At 36.2% G+C, this 20,552-nt stretch overlaps 1 protein-coding gene across 9 annotated transcripts in view; it reads right to left on the reverse strand.

Moving 5' to 3' along the window:
* The window catches only part of THSD7A (thrombospondin type 1 domain containing 7A), a 272,803-nt gene that overhangs the window by 21,500 nt on the left and 230,751 nt on the right, over positions 1-20,552 (reverse strand). For all 9 annotated transcript variants that reach the window (XM_015281884.4, XM_025147356.3, XM_046938330.1 and 6 more), the window contains 6 exons: positions 10,658-10,836; positions 6,917-6,922; positions 6,386-6,519; positions 5,965-6,118; positions 5,050-5,191; positions 4,497-4,612 (listed from right to left, as the gene is read on the reverse strand). In XM_015281884.4, the coding sequence (XP_015137370.1) occupies positions 4,497-4,612; positions 5,050-5,191; positions 5,965-6,118; positions 6,386-6,519; positions 6,917-6,922; positions 10,658-10,836 (731 nt within the window). The remainder of the gene's footprint in view (positions 1-4,496; positions 4,613-5,049; positions 5,192-5,964; positions 6,119-6,385; positions 6,520-6,916; positions 6,923-10,657; positions 10,837-20,552) is intronic.

Genomic DNA, 20,552 nt, shown 5'->3' on the forward strand with positions numbered 1-20,552 from the left:
GATTAACCTCTGTGGGAGGTTAATCATGTAATCTGTCAGACAGGCTATTTGCCAATTAAAAAAATATATATATTTTTTGCATTTGCTACCTGATTCAGACAAAATTGCTGGTTTCTAGTATTTTCTGATGTTTAATTGCAGATAAATGAATAAGAATAAGCCCCTAAGTCTGAGAATGACCAGAGCCAACTTACTTTATGTGATTTGATATTCAAATACGAAAAAGACAATCTGAGTACTTGTGACATGCTAATTTTTTAGAGTTAGAGATCAAGTAATCTAGTATTACTGTGCACTGAGAGTTTGAAGGGAACTATGATAACATAGCTAGGACTTGGAAATAAGCTCTTCAAATTAATTTATCCTGACAGTAATCAGGATGACTGGCTAGCTTCTTTTCAGATTGATCAAAACAAACACAGGATCACATGGAAAGTATTAGGAAAGCAACAGCTAGAAAATGGGAGCTTGGAAAAAAAATTAGTCTTTGATGACACTGATGCTCATATATGAAAAGGGTGATAGTCAAAAGACACGAAGGGACTTTAATACGAGGCTTTTATTAGTTTTATAACCATGTATTATCAAGGAAATAAAACCTTCATTTTTTTTAAGGGATCAGAATAGGTTTAAATAATCTGATTTCCCTTCCTTACATATAATAATAAGAATCATAATTCTGTAAATTTATCTGCACATAAATGAGATAGAACTTTTGCCTTATTCATACGGTCAATATAAAATTTCATGATAGCCCAGGGGAAATTCCATTAGTTAAATCATTACAGAATTATTCAGTGTTTCTTTTACCCTCAACCTTTCTAACCACACACAGCTTATTTTGAATTTGACACAATATTTCTGTACTTCTTTTATAATGTAAAAATAGAGATTCCTCTCTCTCTCTCTCAAAAAAAAAAAAAGCAAACAATCACAAAACAAAACAAAAGGACCATTTGTGATTAGATAAGTGAAAAGTATATAGTACATATACATGTTTTGCTAATTTCTTCAACACTCTCCTCTTGTGACCCAGAAGGTCACAAGACTTCACTTTCACATCTTTAGACTGAAGGATCTAATAAGACTGAAACAGCCTAGCTTTCCTGTTTATCAGGTTAACTGATTTTACTCCTCACACTTATTGGATCAGCCTTTGACCTTGCTGTACCACTGCTTACACATCCAGAATTGAACACATAGTCTTAACAGTATGACTGGGGAGTGGATCAGATCTTTTACACAAGGATGCATCTCTACATGGTCCAGCAAATCAAAAAGGTAAATCAAACTGTGTCACAGTAGCTGTTGTAAATCCAGAACTCCAATTCATTGATGTCAACTGGCCAGTCATTTATGGCAAGAAGTTTTTGAGATCTCTGTATGTTATCTCTGTTGCTCTAGTTAGTTCTCTGGATAATAAACTTTCATTTCTTCTGAAGCAGAAGAGTTCCAGAGGTTTTCTACAATGAGATTCCAGTGTAAAAATGACCATTTATTTTAAAGGTTGCTTAAATTCTCTGGTTAACAATAGGAATAATTTAAAGGCTTTATAGTATAAGAAATATATTTATCCTAAATATCTAATGAATTGACTTTTTTTTTCTGATGGGATATTCATGTGGATGGATATATTATATCATGCTCTGGTATGAATGAATCAATATTTCTACCTCTAACAAAAAACCCCACAAGGAACAATATTTTTCTTTCAATGCTCTGATACATTAAAATAATGCATTAATTCATTCCTGTATTAATTGCATATAAGCTTGCTGGTGGGTAACCAGACTCTGAAGTTTTTCCTGAGGCATAAATTAACCAACTACAAGATTAGATTATAATCCCAAAATCTATATGTAAAGGAGGAACTTGGCACAAAAGTAGGTACCAGACTCAACTGAAAACTTCTCTCCTTGCTAAGAACCTGTGGATTCGGGAATCCAGAATCTTGGAGGCCTAAGGATATCTGATTGGGATGGGATGCAACTGACCAGGAGGGGCAAGAATATACTAGACAGCAAGTTGGCTGGGCTCATCACCAGGGCTTTGAACCAGAGCTTTTGGGGAAAGGGCATGTACTGCTGAGAGACAGAGAAGAGCCAGGGAATGCTTCATTCTAGGAAGCAGGGGGGAAAAACCTCAGATCTGTCCCAGAGCTTTGTGGGGAGGCTCCTCTAGGAAGGCACTGTGTCCAAAAGCCCAGCTGAAATGCCTTTATACCATCACATGCAGCACAGAAAATAAGCAAGGAGAGTTAGAAATCATGATGGCCTCAGAAAACTTTGATCTTATTGCCATCACTGAAACATGGTGGGATGGTTCACATAACTGGAACACCACTATTGAGGGCTACAAGCCTTTTAGAAGGGAAAGGCAAAGTAGGAGTGGTGTGTGAGTTCCCCCCTGTGTTAAGGAGTGAATAGACTGCGAGGAGTTCCTTCTGAGAAACAGTCAGGCACAAACTGAGATCCTGTGGGTTAAAATTAGGGATGGAACTTATAACGGACAGCTGATGGTCATCATCTTCACCATCTACTACAGGCCATCAGAGCCGGAGGAGCCAGTTGATGAGGCTTTCCTGCTTCAACTACAAGAAATTTCACATTCACAGGCTCTCATCCTGATGGGGAATTTCAACCACCTGAATATCTTCTGGTAAGGCAACACAGCAAGCTGTAAGCAACCCAGAGAAATCCTAGAGTTCATTGACAATAACTTTCTAGTTCAACACTGGACAAACCAACCAGAGGTGAAGCGCTGCTGGACCTGGTGCTCATCAGTGTGGAGGAGATTGCTCATGATAATAAGATCAGAGGCAGCCTGGGCTTCAGTGACCATGCCCTCATTGAGTTTGCATTCACGTCTGGGGCCCCCAACACAGGAAAGTTACAGAGCTTTTCGAGAGCGTCCAGAGAGCAACAAGGATGATCCAAGGGCTGGAGCACCTCTATTATGAAGATGGGCTGAAGGAACTGGGCTTGTTCAGCCTGGAAAAGAGAAGGCTGCATGAAGATGTCGTTTCAGCCTTCCAATATTTAAAGGAAGTTTAAAAACATGAGGGAAATCAACTTATTACATGGGTAGATAATGATAGGTCAAGAGGGAATGGTTTTAAACTAAAGGAAAGGAGATTTAGATTAGATGTCAGGGGGGAGATTTGCTGAAAGAGTGGTGAGGTACTGGAATAGGCTGCCCAGAGAGGTTGTGGATGCCCCACCCCTGGAGGTGTTTAAGGTCAGATTGGATGGATCTCCCTGTGCTATAGGATAAGCTGGCAAGGAAGAAGAGGGAGCTTTTCCTGAGCCTCCAGGAGAAAAAGAGAATCTACCTCCTGTGGAAGAAGGGACGAGCAACTTGGGGAGAGTACAAATAAGTTCTTAGGATATGCAGGGAGAAAATTAGAAAGGCAAAAACCTGGCTTGAACTCAATTTGGCTGTTTGGGTAAGAGAGAACAAAAAACTTTTTTACAAATATATTAACAATATGAGAAGGCTAAGGAGAATTTCCATCCTTTACTGGATGATCTTGGAAGTCTTTTCCAAGCTTGGAAATTCTATGATTCTATGAAACCATACTCCAGAGTACATCACTTCCTCCGCTTCTGAGAAGATTCCTTTCTCTACAGGTATATCCTGAAAAGTAGCAACTAGCTGCTTCTTCACCAGGAAGGTCCAAAAGAAAAGATGTTTGTACCAAAGATGCTGCAAAGGGCACTCTACCTCAGATCCCCATTGCAAGTGAATTTATCTCTGATGTCAGGGTTAGGAGGGAATGGCAGCTGAACAAAATTCAGTTACTTCCCATCAAGAAATTCAGATAAGATTTGTGTTCGTTTTTCATTTTACTTCAAATTACTATAGCTATGTGACTGAAAGCACTTAGACTGATGGAAAAACGCCAGAAAAAAACAGTCCTGTTAAATTTCACTTTAACTTGAACATTCACAATATGGCTCTTTCAAAATTTAAGGGTTCCTATCTGTTGAGTAAGCCTCTATATATGCTCCTATTTCATTAATACTTCTTTCATACTGCTCATCTTTTCACACTAGTCTGGATATCTTTTGTATTGCACAGCTGAGTACAAGAAGTTAACATTCAACCCAGCTGCAGAATGGCATGTGAGAAATATTTTCCAACACATTGAGTAAATGATTGATACTGGCAGCTGTCCAAAGCTCCATGCAGACATTATATCAAATTAGAATGATGATTAGTGTACTGATTAAGATTTATTGCCTTTATTCTACTTTATTAATTATTGTTTCTAAGTCATTTCCTTCAGGACATAATAATTAGCATACCTTCGTGGAGGCACTTAAAAGGAAATTGTATAAAAATCACTGTTGATGGCATAGTTCATTTCAGAGGTACTTAACAATCCATGAATAGTGTTGTGAAACAGCTGGCAATGATGGGTTGTATGCTGTAGACTGTAGTTGGCTCAGCATTAATTAGCACCACTAGAAAGGATCTTACAGGTACCCACTCACCTCTTCACAGTACTTCAGGTCAACTGATTTGCCATCACTGCGAACACAATCGAGCATCCGTGTTTTGATTCCATTACCACAGACAGCCTTCTCACTGAGCTGACATGTGCTCCAGTCTGGAAATAAGGAATTCATTAGGGTAGCAGACATTTTAGATAAAACTCATAATGATCCCATCTCCCATTTAATTCTAATTTTGTTGACATAAAATAATCCTCATAGCAACTTATACACGTGCTATGCTCATGGAGGGAAGCCAGCTGCTACTTGTTTTTGGAAGCAGGCACTGTTCATATTCAATTCGATCTGCGTAGATTTTGAGGAAATAACAAAATGATAATTTAAATAAATTTCCTGGTGTTAGAGCATGCACCCTCCATCCCAGCTGCAAAGTCTTCAATAATATTTTGTATGAATCAAACAGACTGCAACAGTCCTTAGTACGAGACTCACAGCTCTGGATAAGAATGGAAAGCTGAAAAAACTGTCCTGTAAGGTTAATGGAACTAAGCCATAGCCTGATGATGTCACTAGATGGTAAGACCACAAATACCCGTCACATTGTAGTCATAGTGGTAGCAGTTTTTGTTCAAAGTGCAGACTTCTCTCTCAGTGGCAGCAGGGCAAGACTTTCCTTCAACTGGTTGTCTCAGGAATTCTGATGACCTTTCACGGACACTGCTTCCATTGCATGGCTTGAAAGAGAAATTGGAAACCTCTTTGATATTATGGCACCCTGATACTTTTCCATGCAATATTACAACAACCTTTCAAGTAACCTCTTGACAGAATGTAAATTTAAAATAACAGGCTCATGTTGTTGCCTATGAGAAATCATTTCCTTTTTACTTCAGAAGGAATTTAATCTGCTGTTTAACTTTGGTACCAAGCAAGCTGAAATAAGCTTTAATTGGACAACACCTTGGTATTTTCCCACCTAGTTCATATCTCCGTTTAGTGCTTTGAAATGATTTCATTCACAAACTGGATATTTAGAGGCTCATTTTGCAAATGTCCTTCAGCAGTGCACCAGATTCTGAATACTCAGAGGTCCTGAAACTTTTCTTATGTTTGATTTGAAGTTTTTGGCACTACCTGGCAGGAAGGTGAGAAAAGATCCAAAATTATCTTTCTGTGTTTAACTACAAACTTTGCTCTTTCCAGAATAGTGACATTTTCAGTACATTGGTTATCTTCTCCTGCTACAGAGAGGATCAAAGCTAAGCAAAAGCCACTGATGAAGTTATTTCACCACATAGAACCTATCCCATACTGAAGAATGTCCATTTGTGACATTTTTATTTATGAAGACGAACTTCTGGGGACAGTTTCACTGAATGAAAAATATCTGCACGCCTTTATTTGTATCTAAGTGTAAATTATGACAGCGAATACAGATATTTACATATGTACTCAGTGCTCAGCTCAGCATCTTAACACAATAATTCATTTATGATACACTTCTTACCAATGAACATCGAGACCATGATCCCCATTCAGACATAACACAGTCTTCAGGACATGGCAGTGTGCATTTTCTAGCACCAAGCGGCATCTCTTCGGGATCACACAGGTAGTCCTCTACAGTGTCAGAAGGACCATCCACAGTATTCAGCATGCATCTGGGAAAAAAAAAATGCACATAAACTGCATTTGTCACGGATTTTGTGTAATGACTATAATCCACAGTATTTTAAAGGATTTTAACATTTTGTCAGCACACAAAAAATGAAGTAATTGAAGTAACAGAATATTGATCTATGAAAACTCAAGTAAAGTCAAAAGGACAAAAAGAATCTTTGTTTATACAGATGGCAGAGTTTAAATGTTCCTTGTTAATTATGTGCCAAGAGGTACTTCAGATTGAAAGAGGAACAATATTGTTTTACCTGACTTTTCTTGTTTGAACACCTTCTCCACAGTTCTCTTTTAAGTCCACGTTGGTCACCTTGCAGACACTCCAGGGCTCAGTAACCCATATGTACTGGCTGCAGTCACTGTGACATGGGACTACCTCATATACCTGGAATCCACATTGAGTGTCAGTTTTGTTGCATACAATCAAGATAAATATGCAACAGAGATCATGCCGAGATATAAGCAAAAAAAGTCAATGTTTCTGATAAGAATAACAAATGTAATTAATTTGACATCTATAGAACTTGTTGTTTTAAAGGCTGTAATAATAATATTAATAAAATACTTCATACAAAACTACAAGAATACTAGCATTAGTATTTTTTATTGATTTGAAAACAGATTTTGAATAGCATCTTGCATAGTAATTTATACGTAAATTTTCTGTATGTTTACTTAAAGATACATGGTAGAAAAAAAATAATAAAGGCAGACAATGTATGCACTGAAGCACTACCAGGAAGCCAATGTTAAGGTTATTTCACTGTTTTAGAATCTCTTACCTGAGCCTGAAGAAAGTATTTTCATGAACCCAAAAGGAAAAAGAAAAAAAAAAGATAAAAAAAATGATTAAACACAGGTACTTAAAAAGCATTCATTTTGTTTTCCTCACTAACAATACTCTATGACTTCTGAAAAGCAAAACACATTGTTTCTTTCCCCTTGGATCCTCACTATTTTTGAGGCATTTTTGAAGATGTTTTCTTTAGAAGAAAATAGTTTATAAAACATAACTACTTGCAATTATGTTATAGATTACTTAAAGCCCTTTGCTTCAAAATTAGCTTATATCAGCTAATTTCACATGTCATTCTGGGTTTCAGGTCAACACAACCAGAATTTCTAGAGAATCTAAGACTTTGCTTTAAATAAGACAGTGTTCGTTTCAGGAACACTATTTTGATAGAAAAACAGAACCGTCGGTTTATGAACCTACAAGTACAAACAGAATCCGCAGAACAATGAATGTGCAGAGAAACAGAGATATCGCTATACAATTTAACAGCCTATATCTGTGTCTTCTGTGAACTATGCAGGCACTAACTCAGATGTGAAGATCAGTGGTGTAGATGCACCTGGACATAAATCTGTTGACCGTGTCCTTGTGGCTGTGATAATCCAGCAAACTCTCCACCCACTGAAGAGTCCATCCTTGAAATCCATATCTTTCCAATTTAGAGATAAGGATGTGGGACGGACTCAAAGGCCTTGCACAAGTCCAGGTAGATGACATCTGTTGTCATTCCTTTGCCACCAATGCCATCACTCCATCACAGAAAGCCATCGGATCGGTCAGGTACGACCTGCCCTTTGTGAAGCTGTGCTGGCTGTCATGGATCACCTCCTCATCTCATGTGCCTTAAGATAGCTCCCAGGAAGCTCTATTTCATGATCTTCCCAGGCACAGACATGAGGCTCACATGCCTCTAGTTCTCTGGGTCCTTATTTCCCCCTTCCTTAAAAATGGGAGTGATGTTTCCCTTTTTCCATTCACCTAGGTCTTCACCTGACAGCTGCAACTTTTCAAACATGATGGACAGCAGCTGGGCTACTACATCAGCCAGCTCCCTCAGGACCCTGGAATGCATGTCTTTTGGCCCCACAGACTTGAAGACATTCAGTCTCATCAGGTGATCTCAAATTTGCTCTTCTCATAAAGTGCCTGAGAAGAGGCACTTTATTTGTTTGTTCAGGATTTCCAAAATGAAAATAGTGAAGCCTTAATTCATGAAAACCTCTGTATATCTTGCTCTGGTTGGTATAAGAAAAACTACATAAAACTTTTTTGTGCTTAGTGATGTTCTCCTGACTCTACCTGCATTCCTGTAACTGTGACTGCAGGCCACAGCAATTGGTTAGTGTAAGAAGTGTATACCCATCTGCTGAATGAGTGAAAAAATAATACCTGGAGGCAAGAAGGAGTGGGATGCCCTTATCCTTTTATTTCCTCTAGCAATCTCAGATTAGCCTCTTCACTTGAAATCCTCTGAAGACCACTGATGCAACCTTATAATAATCCTGACTGTATATTGCTATGTCATATTATTATAACTTTTAACCTCACAGAATGCAGAATAAGCTGCATTCAGCTGGAGCGTGGTTTGGGAGCCATTCCAGCATGCATGACGCAAGAATACATAGGAGAAAACAGGCTAAATGAGACATCTTCCATTCACTGTGCTTAGTCCCCACCAAAAGAGTCATGCATACATTAGCCCTGATAGATGTTGAGTAACCAGCTCTTAAAACTTAAAACCTTAAGCACTTTATTCCCACATTTCACTAGTCTTACTGTTAGAAAATTTTCCCAAGGCTTAACCCAAATCTGCTTGCAGCATTCTAAGCCTGCTGCTTTTTCTCCTATTCATGATGGTCATGAAAGATGGATTATTTCCTCCTCCTTTAAAAGAACCTTTTATGTTCATGCCAGCAGACTGCCAGTGCACTCTCTACCATCTTCTTGTCCATCAGCTAGACTACATACTGCAAGCTTTACTCAGAAATCATATTTCTTAGCTCTCTACCTACAGTATAACGCCTCTGTACATCATATCCTCTATATCTAAGGCCACCAAAGACCCAATCTAACCACTATGTTATGTATGTATGCATATAATCATATTTTATATATTTATATATACATATAATACCAATTATATGAAATAAATATTCTGAAGTTTCAGTAGTTTTCCAGAAAAATAAATATTGGACTAGATTTAGATTAATTAACTAACCTGTTGTTCCTTAGTAATTAGAATGTAGGCACATTCCCTCAGAATATTTCTGAGATGTCCAGACAATTAATGTATTTTAAATTGAAAGATATATCCTCTAAACTCTGTGACATTACTATACTATGTGTGTAACTCTCTCGTGAAGTACTGTATATTTTTTATTTTTATTTTTATTTTTACTGTAATTACATTATGAGTCACCTATGGTTATTTGGAAAATGTCACATTGCAACAAATCAAAACACCGGTAGAGGGCAATAGTGTTGCACATTAGAGGCCAACAGACCTGTAGCAAAATCACTTAGGCACGGAAAAAGCGAGTCTATGATGTCCTGTACGAGTATTAAAGAAAGAAAAATATTTTTTTATAGACTATATATTTTTTCCTGTTGAAACATATTCCTCCTAATCTAAACGACTGTTATGGGCTGACCCAAATTCAACAACACACATTCTAGTTTGTGTTTTGCTAGACCAGATCACAAACTTAGTTTAATAGTTGAAGTTAAATACATATTTTATAAATTAAAACTAATTACATTCCCTAAAGTAGAAAATTAGATCAACAAGCCATTTCACTCTGTGCTAGCAAAATGTCAATATGATAGTGTTAAGTACATGCATTTTATTCAAATGTAGATTGACATCACTTTTTTTTCCTATTTCTGGATATTTACAGAGAAGATCATGTGGTCATTCAACATGCCTATGCAAAGTAAATTAAATTCAACAACAATATTAATATAAATTGACTTCAAAAATCGTAAGTTAATTGAAAAGGTTTTTTTTTTTTTTCCTTTCTAAAACTCTTCAAGCAAACAGGAGAGCAAGAACTTCAGGGTTTTGATTTGGATTAGTGCTAAACATATTCCCACATACTACATTTCTCATCAGAGCACTCCCAGTGTGCTCTAGGATCATGTCTCCTGGCTTAGTATCACTAGAACAGGAACCAGTTTGGGCAGCCAGACTGTTCTCTATGAAAATTAATTGTGGGTATTGGGACAACTTGGAGATTGACTTCAGGAGCACACTCCTGAACTGCTGTGCCAGTGCAGGTGCACTGGGGAGGTAAATATCCAGTTGATTAAAATGCCATTAAGGACAATATTCTGTGTGTTTGAGGTATTTTTATTTATTTTTGGATCTAGAATGGTCTAGGATGCAAAGAATCTTAGTAGTTCTGGCACCTGTAATGAGAAATACTTCACTTGTTGTAAGAAATTGTCTTCCTAAACATGTTCAGCAGCATCTACATTAAAGAATATTTTATTGTCTCTACACTACAGTTCAGATTACGTACTAAACTCTTGCAGATGATTGAACAATGAAGTCAGATCCTGCACCAGTTGGGGAATTTTAAGCAACCTCAATCTACCTTCATCTGCCCCGTACTTGTGTAGCTTTTTTCTACATAAAAAGAAAAAACACAAACCCAACAATACAGCTAAAAGGGTTTTATGGGGCATGGAAAAACTATGTCAACAATGTAAATGTAAATAAAATTACCTGATTGACGTGATCTAGCTTGGGACAGGGTCTTCCACCATTGTAGGGCTTTTCACGGAGCCATTTCGACCGAACTTTTACCCCACTTCCACAGGATTTACTACAGCGAGACCAATTGGACCACTCACTGAGCTTGCAGTCTGAAGGACATGGGATAATACAGGCTTCCTCAATATAACCTGTGTGAATGGAAAAGAAAGTGAAATCTCTTCAGCATGTCACCCTGCCACTTCTCCCTGAAGCCCTCGTCTAGTTCATTTCGATTGTCCAAAGTTTGACTTGACAGGAATGTGTGAATAGAGAGATTTCTTCATCATTAGGGCTAAATTAAATTCTGCAGAAAATTGACACATATAACTGGAGACTGTGATAGAGTAACAGCTGAGCATCCTCACTGCTATCTGATTATGATTCACATTCATCAGATTTCAGCATTCAAAATTTCTGACAGCAACAGTATAATTGACTCTAACCACCCCTTGTTTTATCATTCTTATACAGTGAAGCAATTCGTTTTTGACCAAAAGAAGGTTTAATTAAAAGCCTCTTCCATAAGTGTAAAAAGTAAGCTGCAGTTATTAAATATATATATATATCCAACTGAATGAAAAAATTCATCTCTTGTCAGCACAGAGCAAGGGAACTTAACACCTTGTGACCTTTCTAAGGCTAGAAAGAGAGAGTAGTCTGCCACATTAATGATCTGCCGATTAACAACCATCTGCCCTCAGTAATACACTGAATAATTGCACTGAATGGAAAAGCAGATGTTTGGTTTGGACAAGTCATCAGCCCTGAGAGGCTGGAAAGGGGAAGAACATGGTCTGTGGGGAGTAACATGAAGCCTCAATTCACTGAGTAAGTGAAAATGTCTTTCTTTAAAAGCAACAGATGCCGCAGCTCTATGAAGTGTGTCATTTATGTTAATATTTACAGCAGGAGATACAAAACCTCAGCAAAAAATGGCTCAACAAAAAAGTTGGCCTTTGCAGTATTTATACTACAACAATATCCTAAACTTTAATGAACTATCCTCTTCCTTTTCCTGTCTCACATCTCAAACACATTTGCTGTTGGCAAATGTTGACTTTAATAATTAGATAACCCCTAGTGCATATAGAAGTGAATTAAAATATTTAATAACAGCTGGAAAATTAATACTCACATAGATAAGACGATTCTCAAATGACTGGCATGGTTACATATATTTCTCACATAACACAACTTTTAAAATTATATTAAATGCAATCACTGCCATTTTCATCTGAGCTGATCTTAGCAACTTTGCTTTAAGTTGTACTTCTAAGTAAAGCTATTGTTTCTCTCCTGAAGCAGCCAATATCTAACAATCACTTGTAATGTACAAAAAATCAAAACCCTTAAGAGATTTCATTTCTATATATCTATTTCCAGCTGTTTTTATCAATTTGTGTTAAATACAAAAACAAAAGTGGCTTTTTTTAAACATACCATAAAATTCAGAACATTTTATAGCCAAATTCAGATGATGGTTTTAGTCCAGCTAGCTCTTCTCTGTTTGGAACTTCTAGATATTTAAATAGTTTAAATATACATAGCCTGTCCTGAATATGAGCACTGCAGAACTATTGTTTATTAAATGCATCTTCCTTAATATGGCTATAATGCTATTAGCTTGAACTACAAGCACGTTCATTAAGTACCTCTCACCATTTGTTCAGTGATATTGTATGAAAGATATGCTGTGTTAGACAAGATATATTTTTGAAGATCGTATCACTGCAAATCGGAGGTGGTGACACACTTTGCCCTGCAGCAGTAGATGCAAAATTGATTACATTTCACTTTAACTCACATATCTGAGTTAGTCTTGGAAATCAGAAGTACCTGACTGCAAAGTCCTATTTTACACTGAATTTTTACTTTATAAATTTTGAGCTCAGTATCTTCATCAGAAATTAGCATTCAACAAGCTTTCTTAGGTGCTATTCAAAACCATTTGTGCATACCATTAAGAAATTACTGAATGAAAATTCACAGCAGAAACAAAGTTAAAAGAAGTAAATAAAAGAAAAAAGAATAGTGATATTTACTGTCTAATGGAACTATCTGAAGATCTAAGACCTCATAAATTTGCTTGAGATTCTGATATGCTGCAATTAGTTTCAAAACAACTTCTTAAATTTTTGTACTGGATAAACCTACAATAACACAATTATACCATTTAGCATTCATTAAATTTCTGCATCTGTAATTATTGCATGGAAGAAACAAATTGAAAGAACTTTAAATATATTGTATGACGTCTGCTCCAAAAGCAATGTCTCCTATTTTATTATGTTGGTGGTATGGCAGTAGAGGTTGAACCTTCCCACTCATATTCCATTAAACTTTGTTGTTGTGTGACAGATGGCAGCACAGGGGCAGTCTGACTGAATGCCATCTGACAATGGTTTGGTTTTTCGGTGTGGAGCCAGGATTTGGACACAATTATGCTTGTGCTTCCCTTCCAACCTGGAATATTCTATAGTTCTATGGCCCTTTAGAGAAGGGACAGATTAAGGGAGAATAGTGGAAAGAGTAAATAAAGACAAGTAGATGAAAGAGGAAAATAATTAACTGAGAAAATAGTAAAGAAAATTGTGAAGACAAATACTATATGTAGGAAAGGAAAACAAAGAAAAAGGAGGAAAGATACAGACATTCTGCCCAAAGCAATACCTTGGCGATGCACAACCAGAATGAAATTCCCTCAAGTCCACTCAGGTGTCAGAGCGAAACAGAGTTAAGAATGTTCCCACAAATAAAAACAGAGGACCAAAGGAAGAAATAATAATAATAAAAACCACCCTGGTTTGGCATCCGATTTTTACTCTCTAGGTAATTAATATGTAGAATGAAAATGAAAAGACCCTTGTTATATCTGACATTAAAAAGTTTTTAGCATACTCATTCCTTGGTGTTTTTTCTTCCTCTCAGGCACTTGACTGCTTAACAATCTATTTAGCATTTAGCTATGCCCCTGGACTCCCCTGGAACCTAGGCAGAAGCAGATTTCAAATTGCTTGCAGATATTTCTCTAGCCAGGAAAGATGTCTGAATATTAAAAGTTACATGCTGCAAATGACATGTTGTGCTCCATTTACTACTCTTCTAATGCCACTTTTCAGAAAATGTTTCTCAAAGCTTGTCATCACCTCAGATGCCTTCTATACATCTAATGTCAACATATCTTAAAATCTTAGGATGAATAAGGATAATAATCTCCAGAATTTCATAGCAATCACCCACAAATCAAAGAAAACTGATGATCTGGAAGTTTGAAAAATGTATACTCTTTGTTTGTTTGTTCATTTGCTTGTTTTCCTTTAGAGTAGGGCTGATTTTATTATATTTCTCATACCTGTATTTGTAAACTTTTACAATTCCGTAAACATTTTAGTGAGAAGAGAGTATACTGTGATATAGGAGAATTACATTGAAAACACAGAAACATTAAAAAAAAAAAAAGACATGCAAATGAGACTAGTGATGCAGTGATGCAGTACATAGTTTCTGATGCGAAAAGAACATAAATGGGGCCATTTTTTCCGTTTTCAGTCTTCTTCCTACTGATTTAATCATCCTTGAGAGGGTACAACTTGTATTAGACACTGTAAAAGCATATTAAAGAAAGAGTTTGCTAAAGCCTGAGGGCAGAGGGATGTCTATACGATGGAATATCACACAATTATATCACACATTCAGGTTGTGTAATACAATTGCAGCAAATTGCATGCTAGAGCCTTGAGGTTTAAAGAACAAGCAAAAACAGGACAGATGAAGAGAGAAGAAAAAAGAATGAAAGCAGGGAAGTGGCTGTGAAGAAAAACAGAAGAAAATAAGTAAGAAGATGAGAGAGACTGTGAAATAGCAGGCCAACACAGCAAAGGCTAAAGATATATACATTGGACGTCTGCAGTTCATGTTCTGCCTGCTGTTTCTCCTCCTCCTGACTCAAGTCCTTCACTGCACATTTCCTGCAGCTCTTATATTTCCTGTGAAGACTGAAAAGATGAAATCTTGGGATACAGGTAGAGCCTTCTGTCTGCATAGGCACAGAACAGTACTGGAAAGTAACATTCATCTCTTTAGGTCTACTCTTTTTCCCAGTGCAGTAGTTTCTCAATTGTTTCAGCTTCTATCAGCTGAACTTCACAAGGCTACAAAATGGCCAGTTGTCTACTATGAATGAGAACATGGCTATTCTATCATCAAAGATTTAATACTGAACTACAATTTAACAAATGCCTTAAACTGCTAAGAGCATGAACTGAATTTGTTATTAAAATGCAATGGCTTACTGTCCCATTGCTAATTGGTAACAAAACCTGCACTCCTAGAACAAGTGATTAACAGATGTGCTGGATAATTTCCAATGGGGATTTTAATTGACTGCACACTTCATCTAATGACAAAGCAAGTTTGGTAGGTTAGATTCCAATTTTCCCCACAAAAACTGTAATCTGCAGTGCATAAGAACAGACCAACTACTTATGTTGAAGAATGCAGTCATAAAGAACATCATGGAAAGTCTTTACATTTACTCTTTTGTCCTCAGGACTGACAGAATTGTGTTCTTGCTTTTACAAATAAAATGTTATGCTATATTTCCAAGAAAACTCATATCTTTATATTGCAGTTTTTTTATGTTCTTCAACATAGGTTTTTTTTTTTTTTTTTTTTTTTTTTTTTTGTTCAGTGTTTTGGTGGTTTTTGTTTGTTTGTTTGTTTGGTGGGTTTTGTTTTGTTTTGTTTTCTGTCATGAAATATAAAGTTCTAGGATTCTATCTTCCAGGACAAAAAAACTCCAAACCAAACAAAAAACAAACAAACAAACAATGTCTCCTCCCCAACACCTGCAAAATAAAGCAAAACAACCCTAAGCATACTGCCATATTGGATTAGAAGCTCTTATGGGAAATACATGAATTTTAGAATAAACACTCAACAGAAAGTCTCAAATTTTAACACTCCTATTTTTTTTTTTTGTTGGCAAATTTGTATTACTTCAGGTTAGAAGTGTACAAGAAGATTTTTAAAAGTCCTAATACAAGTGGATATATCAAGTTCTAACTGTTGTCTTAGACAACATAGATGCTGTTATAAACTACAATATTTTACTATCACACACATAAGCAATTTAATACAAAATTTCTTAATTCACATGGATATTCCCAGCAGCTGTTGTAAAAGTATTCACTGATACACAGATATTCTTCTCTAATCCCCTCCATAAGCCTTGTAGCCATGGAGGGCTTTGTAGAGTCAGCACAAATCAATGCATCTCATTTAATTAACGCTAAAGGGGGAAATAATCTCCCACTAATAAGGCAGCAGACAAACTATCTCGGACTGGTTGACTGTGCCTAAGGTCTTAGCAGTAAACTGACATGAATTAAGAAGGGTAATACGACCTATATAAAAATGCTTCATCTGTTTGCCATGCTACTATGCCTGGCTTTGCTACACACACACAAACGCAAACACTTCTCAGCTTATGTGGGTCATGATTTGTAATCTATGATGGAGGAAAACAAAATATGGTTGAATAAACATTATTGTTCATAAGCATGGCAGTGGCCTGCTTCTGATTTCATCATTACAAAAAAATCCAAGTTATGCTTTAAACAGAAAGAGACTGTTTTGATTCTTTTCACAAATATATGAAAACAGACTGCTGGAAGACACCTGTTGTTATTCACAGTAGTATAGTAGCAATGATAAGGAGAAAGCAATGAAAAACAACTGCTGCTTTTCTAATAGAAAAAAAGCCCCACAAAACCTCACACATGAGTATCAAATCAACTGCACTTTTTTTTTTTTTTAATTTCTCCAGTGAAATTACCAAAGTAGCAATAAAACAAAGTAGAAAACAAAGAAAGAACAATGTATACATCTTCCATTGAAGAGACCAGCTAAACAACAGGTCATTTCAGCTGACAATGCCACATCTGCTGTCAACTGTCAGCTGTCAGCTTCTGCCCACACATTGCAGAACTGATATAACTGAAAAATAACAAGAGCAGGATATTTTAAATGGCTGATGAATGGTATTAGCTCCTGTATCAATAAATGTAGCTCAAATTTGGAAAAAACAAATGAGAGTAAAATCAAATTATTAGACATATGTAATACTAGGAAAAAAAACATTGGATAAAAACATAATAAGAAAAAGCATCTTGTCCTTCTGCAGCTGAAACTTAAGACTGTTTTCAGCTGTTCAGGATTTGTTTTGAACTACTTTCTAAACTACAGAAAACTGAGGACCTTGTTGAGAAGGACTCTTCCCCCTGCCCCTTCACTATTCACACCTAACAGCAACAAGAGTTAAATATTTAACATTTTACCTTTCCTTGCCTCAGAGTTATGGTCACTCCTGAGTTTTTGACAAACCTGTTCCTACTTATGATTTCATAGCTGCACTGAAATATATTATTGCACAAAGTCTCTTACAAGTGTGCTAATATAGGGGTCATCTTCATGTTACACCCTTCCTTTAGCTCCTCAGCTTCTGTGAAACTCAATTACTTCTTCCCTAATCTTTTGAAATGAGATGTGTCAAGCAGTAAAAAAAAGCTCTGATGTATTTACTTTCATGTTCTTGTTCACCTTTTCTTTTCTGAGGAAGTCAACTGAACTGTGATTATAAACAAACACGCTGTGCATTTTCTTTTTGGCATTGCAGAGCAGGTCTGTCTTCTGAATCTTCCCACTCAAAACAGCATGACTTGCAATGCAGAACTATTCATGGCTTCATAAATTTACATTGCAGTACTTTGAGTTTCTAATGTCTTTTTAGTACAGCACATGACATTTTCCATGAAATATTAAAAACATCAGTGTGGGGATAGTTTGTCCCTTTTGTTAGATTTAGAGGATGTTGTCACAGGTGAAGAACAATTATCTCTATATTCTATCTCATTATTTCACAGTGTCACAAGATAACAAAAGTTCAAGTAAAAGTTGGGCAATACACAAAAATAATCCTTAAGTAGTCATCTTGATTTCTTTCTTAATTCAAGCTGATTTGCACAATCATATCCCATTTGTGATTATATACTGTACTACTTTGAATAGAAATAACAGATTTGTAAGAACTAACAGTGAAACTGATTTCTGAACAAAGCAGATAACATAGCAGACAAGCCTTATCCTTCCTTGGACCAGTTACAAAATTAATGAAAAAAATCAGTGCTATCATTTCTGCAGGGAAATATACAACTTGGTTAGAACTTACAAAAATAACCCAAGTGAGTTTGAGTTATGAGACCTGTCAAGTTGAGCTTGAAAAACTAAAAGTAGATTGATGGGAAGCCACAAGGCACTTTTATTTGCTAGTAGGTGGGATAACCATTGTGATACCACAGAAGTCCCTTGTTGATTTGGCATAAAATAACTCATGTTTGTTCTTAAAGACAAAAAAATACAGCATAATAAAATCTAGAGATTATGTCAAACTAAAGAACTGTCATAAACTAAGGCCATGAAAACAACAAGAAAAACATCATAAATGTTGGAAAGATATAAAATAAGATTTAACTGGCAAAACAGCAACTTATACATGTTGAGCAAAATAAAACAAATCATTTAAACATAATCCATGAATACAAAGCAGATATTCAAAAAAGGCAGTGAACACACACTGAAATTAGATTGAAACATATACGTCATCTGTCCTAGACCCTCTGTAATTGCAAAAGTATACTAAATCTGAAAAATGCTGAAGGCAGACGATAAATTAGATAACACTTAGAAATAATACGTACAGTGGTTACGTACAGTATCTATCAATGACAGAGTGTTGTTCTGAAAGAGCTACTGGAAATTGTAATTTTAGTGACATATTCTTTAACATCAGTTTAATTCCTTAGCATCAAAGTCAGTTTAAATATTTCATTTCCTGTGCACCTGAAATACCTGTCAGATAATTTTAGGATGCACAAAGAGTGCAGGTCAACAGCAATTCCAAGTTTCACCTGCCCATACATTACAGCATGGATAAAATAGAGGCACTCCTTCCTTCAAATGGAACTGATGAGGAAAGGCACATAGATGTCTTGTGCTTCACTATCAAAAACACGTAATGCATCAGGGAAAAATTAAAAATCAAAGAATTAAAAAGACAAAAACCCACACAGAAAAAAAAACAACAAAACAACTGCAACAGCAAACAAACAAAAATCAAAACATCAAAGGATTCTGGCTTTCCATCCCATAATAATCACAGCAATGACTCAAAAACATTTCCAGTTTACAAAGAGAGCAAAAAGAGACTTTAGATCTCCAATCAGAAAAAAAAAATGGGAAAAATGAGAACTGTAAAAAAGGAAGAGAAAATACAGCTATGCTATTTTATATTTTGGGAAGATTCTCTCCGTAGCCTACTAGTGCTAATGGCGTCTAAATGGTAACCGTGTGTATAGCAAATAAAATAGCAATACATTGTCAGTAGTTTTTCCTCTTTCTGCTTATTGTAGTCACTCTGAGTGTAGAAGACATTAACTGATAAAATCCATTAGACTGGAAATTGTCAACATAAATATAATGGTAAAGAAAGATGGTTGAGAAAAGGCTTTGTTTCCATTTTTCATTCCTCCTTTTTCACTCTCCAATTCTTGCTATGGAACTCCTTTGATTTTTATCACTTATATTATTTTAAAGCTCTGTTTTTAGCTATTTGCTGCTATTAAGGTTATTGAAAAATAGAAACATGGTGAACTCAAGTTATGTAGTGCAAAACCTGAGTCTGTAACATCCTGAAAAAATTCTACATTTCACAGGAAAGCGGTTTGGTGTCTGAATTAGCCATACTTCTCACCATCACTCTCACATGTATTTTTACTTCTCTTCAGGTTTATGAGGCTAGTGCAAAACAGAAAGTAGGTATTCAAATGACTGCCCATTTTGTACCACTGTGGACAGCTACTGAATGTGCACTGCCAGGGTTTCAAAGCAGCTAAGCATGTTCTACATAAAGGAACAACTTCCACCTCTGTTTGCAAGTTACATAAGCATCACATTACTTACTGTGCATTGGACCTACAATTTGCTCTTGGACACACAACTTCTATTTCCCTTACATTTTCCCTGGGCTATTGTCACAAAACCTGATAGTCCACAATCTTTAAGGGTGATAACTGACATTAGACCATCAGGCCCTCTGGATTCCCATAGACTTCCATTCTTTCATTATTTTCCACTTTTCACTGACCAAGGATGCTCTGGACTCAATGCTGAAAGAATACTACTTTTTCACATGGGGTCACATTTAGTTAAAGACAATCAACAAAGAAATTGTATTTTGGTGGCTTCTGAACAGTTCAGATTGTTTCACAGCACTTTTTTCAGCTTTCCCTACCAATCTTCTGAAGAGCTTTCTGATTCCCTCAGGATAACCATGAAGCACAGGCAGATCTGTGCTCACACAGCTGCTAGTCATTAGAAATGGCTGTTTTCTGCTCCCACAAAGCAGGCAAATGGTCCCAGTCAGAATGAGAATGTGTAAGGTGTGCTTTTTAAGCATATTAAAGAACAAAACTGGGCTTAAGTCCTTGTAGACCTCAACACACAGAGCAAACAGATGAGAATTTAACTAAAGAATATGATATGTACTCAGAGAGATTTTCTTTCCCACGAGAGTTCAAGATCTAGGTTTTTTTTTCTTTTTTCTTTTTTTTTTTCCCAGCAATTCCAAAATGAGACATACATAAAAGAAGATGCTGGAAAAAAAATAAGCCAAATTCAAATTTTGGATATACGTTTAAAAAAATTGTTTTTTCTTCAGTACACATTAACGGCACCAAAAATAAAAATAAAAATTACAGTAAAAATAAACATGAGAGAAAATTCTTCATGAAATTATCTTCCAGCTTCA

The sequence above is a fragment of the Gallus gallus genome, chromosome 2, assembly GCF_016699485.2.
Source record: "Gallus gallus isolate bGalGal1 chromosome 2, bGalGal1.mat.broiler.GRCg7b, whole genome shotgun sequence".
Taxonomy (NCBI): domain Eukaryota; kingdom Metazoa; phylum Chordata; class Aves; order Galliformes; family Phasianidae; genus Gallus; species Gallus gallus.